We start from the raw sequence: 7,273 nt of genomic DNA on the forward strand, positions 1-7,273 counted from the left end.
TTAGTTTCGAATTTAATTGGGTTAACTATTTGATGTTTACTTTTTTTGTCAAGTAAAATAACTTTTCTTGGGGCAAAGTTTCAAGTATCCAAATGACAATCAAATCTGAGCTTAATGTATAAATGGTGACTGATCTGCACAATTGTTACTTACTCAGTGATAGTGGAGTGCTCAGCATGTGACAGAATTGTGGTTTATGCCATATTAATGTCTGTCTCCACCTCTCAGCTTTGAAAGAAGCATTTCCATCTGTTACATACATTCCAAAGAATGCAATTGAAAATACACCACCTTAAAACCCTCTAAGTGGATTTTTTTAAAATCAACCACAGGATATATTGCTTGGCCTTTCACAACATTTAAGCATCTTACACTGTTTCCTTAGACTCTTCACCCTTAGCCAAAGAACATTCCAGTTGTCCCCTGGTACTGCAGATCTTGGCCTTACCTATATCCCAAAAGTTAAACATCAGAGCTGCAAGCACAGGACAGACTGAAGCTATCAAACAAGTTGCATCTCTTTATGGCCTGGAGTAAAAATACTCATCCTGAGTTACAAATGAACTAGTCCTGAGAAGTTCTTTCCCACCACCTGAAACACTTGTTGGCTTTTCCCCCCTTAGTAAAACACAATGCATAAGGCAAATTATGAGGGGGATTCTTTCTTTTTTATTCTTTTACTTTATTACAATAGGTCATAAACTTCTGTCAGATAACTTTATTTTAATGCGTTCTGGATGCATAATTATTGACAGAGCAAATACTTGAAGTTTGATCCACTAGATTTGTCATATTTTCTGACTATAGTATATATGCTTTACAAAACTATATGTAAACATAGTATCTATGCTGTAGTACAGAAAACATCTGCAATTACATGAAAGAAGGCACATAAAGATTGTGATTTTGCAAATGAATTGACACACCACAGTTGAGAAGGACATTAGGGTTGTTTTAAAACATGTTCTTTCCTAGTTGTTTTTTTTTTTTTCTCAGTGCAGATAGGGATTGCCCAATATAGTGCTTTACCTGTATTGGACTGTGTCCCCAAATGGGAAGAGAGATTGGCAACAAACTGGTTATTTTTTCCATATTTTTTTAGCAAAGTTGATATTTTACCTTGTTTTTTGAAAAACAAATACATACTGAACTTCTAGATGTGTATGCAAATGCATGTAAGAGTTGTTTGGTTGAGCTGCTGCAGTTAGCAGCTCATTTTTAGTACATGCTAAGAGTAAATACTGTAATACTGCAGAGCTTTTCTCAACCAGTCAGTTAAGATGCAACTAAAAAAAAGTTGAGATATGTTGAAAGAGTCAAAAGATAGAAATACAAAAAGTATCCTCATGCTGTTCTTACTTCCCTGCACATTCACACCTACTGGGGTGTGTTTGGGGGCTCATATTGCACAACTTACACTCAGCTGTTTGACAAACTGTTTTCCTCCCAACTCATAAGTGAGCAGGGAAAGCTCATTATTTAAATTGGCAAAGAAGTTATGCCTTGTGTTCTTTTTGATTGTATTATTATGACCTGTAGAGCTGAAAGAAGTGACAGTGCTGTCCAACTCTCAGTGTACTCACAAAGGTACCATTAAGAGGATGCAAATTGGATAGGTTTTCTTTCAGCTTTGGTTTTTTTCTATATTTCCAATCAGATCAGAAAGATCCAAGCTCTTGACAGTAACTTACGACTCCAAATAAAACATGAAATACTGTCGAGGAGTTGACTTTAGAAAACAAATAGTTAAAAATCACATGTTTATACAGATTTATACTACACATTTAATAAAAAATATAGTGTAATATTCAGTCAAATTAAATACACGAAGATTAACACTATACAAATCCTCTGTAAAGGCTTTTCCCCCTTGTAAGGCAATCTGCTTTATAACCACAGGTGATGAATAATATACCTTTGGGGGTTTTGACCATTTCACTATTAAATGTACAGTACAACTAAAACCTATTTCTGGATGAGATGTTTCACATGAACCACAGCATTTTGTACACCAAAATATGTTATATGGCTTTTCTGTTATTCATCACTTTCATATTCTTCTTCCTCATCACCTATGGGGTAGGATTGGATGTTGTTCTGGGTGTACATTTTTGTTTTCACGGGGCAGTTGTGATCCATGAGTATTGCCTGAAAGAAAACACAGTGTGAGTGTTAGCATTGCAGCTGAGTCTGGGGTGGATCCACTACGCAGCCAACGTGCTGCATGGTCAGGGATTCACTTCTCTCTCCTGAAAGCAGAACTTGAACTGATTTCAATTAGAGTAAATTGAGTCCATAGGCCTATGTGAGGTGAGATCTTGGCCCTAAAGGCATCACCAGCACATTCCTATGACCAGTATTTGAGCCTGTGCATACTGACATACATCCTCCTGCTCTCCAGTAGTTTACCTCTTCTATGTTTAATCTCCATCTATTAAAAGCTGGATGAATGATCAAGAGGAATCCCATTGCCTCAAGCCAAGCCTCCTTTACTACTTTTCTCCCCACCACCCCTTTTTGTAGAGGTCCAGAGCAGCATGACAGAGTAATGCTGAGAGTCATGGTCCAAACACTGTGCCCTGCCACCCATGGCAAGCTAAGAGTGATCATCATGGTCAGCAGCCACCTACAATGTTAATGTTCTTTGGGATTCATTTTTCCAAGCAGTTTTGGAGCACTTGTGTCGAATATTGTATGCTGAACGTGATTAAGTTCAGTTTTTAATTAATTATGGGGAGAGCACAATGCTGGGACCCTCCTTTTCACTCTCTTTAAATCCAAAGGAAATGGCACCTCAGTTCACTGCCAGAAGCCACTTAGGGAACAGGAGTTACTTTGCATTTAAAGCTACGTTAGAGGTGGCAAACGCTGGAAGATGTTTGAGCCATGGGGAGAGATCCTGTCCCTTCAGGGACTGCCATGCTGCAAGTACTACTCTACCAGTGACCAGGGAACCACATGGTAAACTTCATATCATCAGCAAACAGCTTTCGTTTGGTTGTTTTCTTTCTCTTCCTCAGCCTCAGTCAATGTAAAAAAACCAAAACAAACTAAACCAGCGCAGTCAGCAAAGGTCATGACAAGGGATTAACTGGAATCTCTGGGATTCTGCAGTCCAAATATGTGCAAAACCAAAGGTTTCTGGCCTCACATACACCACTATTTCAGCAAGATTCAATTTTCCACATTTTATGCTCCTGCCAGTACAAAGTGTGAGCAGCATATGCAGCAGGTGCTGTCCTTACCTGGCAGAAATGTGGTGCTGCACAGCAAGACCATGACCGTGCAAAATAAGTTTCTTTTTACCTGAATAAACAACTAGAAACTACAGTCTGGGCCCAAGTCAGCCTTGTTCAGAAAGAGAAAGCAAGGATGGAGCTCTGGGTGGGCTGAACCTACAGATGGTGATGAATAGCACAGCAAAGATTGGTACTTGCTTGCCAGGATTTTTCCAGCCCTGAAATCACAGCATGGATTGTTCTGCCTACTAACTGCACTGCCTTGGAATTCTTTTGGGAGCTTCCCATCTTCTTGCTGAGCAGAAGAAGCCTAGAGAGCAAAGCATGGGTCCTGCAGGAGGGTTTTGGGACCTCACTGAGTGTAAGGCTGTGGGAACAGCAAGTCTTGCAACCACAGAGTAGGAGAGCAGGTAAAGGAAAGCACAAACTGAGCTACAGAAATAGGAAAGGAAGGGAGAGGGGAGAATGGTATAGGAGGGGAAATAAAGGAAGAGGACTACCAAAATCAAAGCGTGAATCTGCTGTTTTTCTGGATGACAGGCTAAGCAAAGAGTAAGCAGTGAGGAGTGAAGGAGTGAAACATCTCTGCAAGCACAATCACAAGTATCCTGGGGCAGAACTCAGGAGCTAAGCAGAGGAACTCCTCACTCCAGGTCTTATGGAAAGCAGACTTAGGTTTACTCAGAGAGCAGGTGGGGGAAAAGTGTGTTAAAGGCTGTGTCACTTTTGACTTAGGCCTCTTAGCCCATAAATTTCGGGATGTTTCAGAACACATTTGCCTGCTCTGAGACTCATCCCTAAAGACTCTCTGCAGGCTGCAGGGACTGGGCAAGATGCTGATCTGGCCCAGTATCACTCTTTTCATACACTATGCATTGGCTGGGGAGCACTGACTGACTGAAGTAAATTACTAACTTTTTTTTTTTAAATAGAGAGGACCTGTGGCACAAATTGGATAAGAGAAATCACCTGTGGGATATGTGAACTGTAAGGAGGAAAAAGGAGAAGGAAGAAAGAGGAGGAAAAAAAAGATGCAAAATATACTGTAGAGAACCATGGGGGGAAAAAAAGAAGTTAAAGCACACCAAGGGACAATTTAGTCAATTGATCAATACAGTTCTGTCTCTTCAAGGAGAACAAAAATGCATTTTATACTGACTCCACCATAGTATATGCTGGTGCAGAGGAATGTTGCTGGACCTTGTTTCATGATAATAAAATCTGTGACTTTCTAAAATGCAACTAATAAAAATCTTTTCTTTATACATCTGGGCTATAAAAAGAAGGGGGAGTTCATTCCAAAGATGATGCATGAGGGTAAAAGATACCATGCTGGTTCCATTTTGGGGGAAGTTAGAGGCAAAGATGCAGAAATAAGTTATCATTTGTTCCACTGGAAAAACCCAAACCAAAATAAAAACCATGTCATGCTTACCATTTTCTCCTCTTTGGCAGGTGGACTTCGAAGGAAAAAGCACAGGGGAGCGAAGAGGATATCCACAATCCCTATAATTGTCATGAGCCATGGGAATCCAATGGCCTTTGCAATGGCACCACCAGCAGAAGGACCTTGTATAGATAAAAACCCTTTTCTGGAGGTTGCTCAGACACAAAATTCGCAGCAGTCACTTTAAACAACAGTAATTTTACACACAAAACTCCTGCTTTACAAATTGATTTGAGGAATGCAAAGACATGTTTGTAATTATAACATAAAAATTTCCTGGCTCTATACTCCACACTCATTTAGGAAATCAGAGATGCTCCTAAGGGCATCTGTATCATGCACTCAAGGAGGCAGGGGGGGTCAGTGGGGAGTTATTCCCCTCACAGACTATTAAGAGCACAGCTGTGGTATTAGTTTTAAACATTCCAAGGCCTCTTTCCTAGGGATACCCTATTTGTGTTCAGTGCTTGACACCTTCAAGCCTCTCACAGCTAATGAAGTGAGCATGACATCGTGGCAGAGGTGGGGAACAGATGCCAAACACAATTCCCTCTGCTTTGATTTCCTGCAGAACATAAGAACCTTGGCTCATAAAGCCTGCAAATGCCACTAGGATTCACACCTGGCATCGTGGCAGATTCCCTTTTCTTAACTCTGCTTTACAGGCAGGAAAAGGTTGGACTTACCTATGGCAAAGCCCATGCAGAAGGCAACATCAGCTATTGCATACACACTGCCATAGACTGACACATGTCGCAGGTCTACGAGGTAGCCCATGATTGGCATCATGGAGGAGTCCACCATGCCTGGTTGTGTGAGAGGAAAAGATATTTTAGGAAAGTACTGCCTCTTTTTTGCCTTTTTTTCATGTCTTGGCCACCTCTGTGCTAAGAAGGGATGCAAAGAAAGGTAAAAGGATGCTTATTCTTAACTAAGAAAAAGATTTTATGTAAAAATAATCTGCATTATCTTTGCCTTTTATGGTCTTTACTGTGTCCAAGGTCATGTATGGATATGTCTATATGTGTACACCTAACACTTGCCAGAGGACAAGAGAGATGCAAGTTTAGAGTGTATCCACCACTCCCCAGCAGCTATCTGTGCACAGGCTCCCAATCTCACATTACCAGCCAAGCAGCTTTTATTTAGGGGAAAGTTATTTGGTACGAACTTCACTTACTGTGGGCCTAAAAGATTGCATTAGCCTCCAGTCAATCAAAATTATTTATGGTGGTTTTATCATGTCTTCTGAGCCACACCTTCATTGCTTGCAAGAAACAGCACAGACAGCTGACGAAAGTACAGCTCTGGGCCCCTCAGCTCAGGAGGGACATTGAGGTGCTGGTGCAGGTCCAGAGAAGAGCAACGAGGCTGGGGAAGGGACTCGAGCACAAGTGCCATGAGGAGAGGCTGAGGGAGCTGGGGGTGTTCAGCCTGGAGAAGAGGAGGCTCAGGGGAGACCTTATCACCCTCTGCAACTCCCTGACAGGAGGTTGGAGTCAGGTGGGGGTTGGTCTCTTCTCCCAGGCAACCAGCAGCAGGACAAGAGGGCACAGACTCAAGCTCTGCCAGGGGAGGGTTAGGTTGGATATTAGGAAGAGATTTTTTTACAGAGAGTGATCAGGCATTGGAATGTGCTGCCCAGGGAGGTGGTGGATTCACCATCCCTGGAGGTTTTCAAGCTGAGACTGGATGTGGCACTTAGTGCCATGGTCTAGTAATGACAGTAGGGTTGGACTCGATGGTCTTGGAGGTCTCTTCCAACCAGGTTGATTCTATGATTCTATAAAACTGCTGAGATGCTGGGGATTTGTAGTTGTGCCTGTAACTTCTTTCCGAGCTACACATCCCTAGTGTGTGAAGATGCCTCAAAACATTTGCTGACCAGCCAAGCACTGGAAACCAAGCCATGGTCCCTACTCCAGCCTGCATGGTCCAGCGTAAGCAAAGCTCACACATACCCCTTGAGTACATGTGTGTGGGCTTGGTACAAAAACTTAAGCCTGCTTTTTTTTTCCTGTTTTGTTCCACAAAAGGGCAGACTGTGGGTTCATTTCCAAAAACAATGTTTACACTCATGGACAGTTTGAAAGATCCGTTTTGGTTGATGGAGCAATTCTGGACAGACATGGGAATCCACCTCGTCTAAAGCAGCCTGGTTCAAACTCCCTGACCACTGTCCTTCAATTCTTCTTGCTCTACTTACCAGTCTAGGCCACAGCTCAGGCTTCACTACTCTTAGATCAGAATGGCAACAAAACCAATTTTCCATGTAACTTCATATAAAATAATTTTTACATAAACAACAGATTGTAAAAAATCATTGTAGATTTTCTTACCAATGGCAAATCCAACTCCAAAAGTTGGTGCTATGAGCCCATAAATGTTTTTAGCAAATGGTACCTATAAAGGAAATTTCAGGCAGTTAATTTTGTGACTCTGCACATGCTAGTGAGCTTAGTTTCTTTTTCTAAGACAAATTCTTCAAGTAGTTATGGCACACTTCATACAGATGTGAGAGTCTGATCCTTGTTCTGAGCTATTATTTCAGACAACTGTGCCATTAAACCACTGACACACTATTATC

At 41.6% G+C, this 7,273-nt stretch overlaps 1 protein-coding gene across 1 annotated transcript in view; it reads right to left on the reverse strand.

The window, feature by feature from the left end:
- Positions 1-2,037: 2,037 nt before the first annotated feature.
- Positions 2,038-7,273, reverse strand: part of SLC18A2 (solute carrier family 18 (vesicular monoamine transporter), member 2) — a 28,462-nt gene continuing 23,226 nt past the window's right edge. The window contains exons 12-15 of the mRNA XM_009076294.1: positions 7,026-7,089; positions 5,373-5,492; positions 4,675-4,808; positions 2,038-2,148 (exon numbers count right to left, since the gene is read on the reverse strand). Of these exons, the coding sequence (XP_009074542.1) occupies positions 2,038-2,148; positions 4,675-4,808; positions 5,373-5,492; positions 7,026-7,089 (429 nt within the window). The remainder of the gene's footprint in view (positions 2,149-4,674; positions 4,809-5,372; positions 5,493-7,025; positions 7,090-7,273) is intronic.

Source organism: Acanthisitta chloris, unplaced genomic scaffold (genome assembly GCF_000695815.1).
Source record: "Acanthisitta chloris isolate BGI_N310 unplaced genomic scaffold, ASM69581v1 scaffold9330, whole genome shotgun sequence".
Classification (NCBI taxonomy): domain Eukaryota; kingdom Metazoa; phylum Chordata; class Aves; order Passeriformes; family Acanthisittidae; genus Acanthisitta; species Acanthisitta chloris.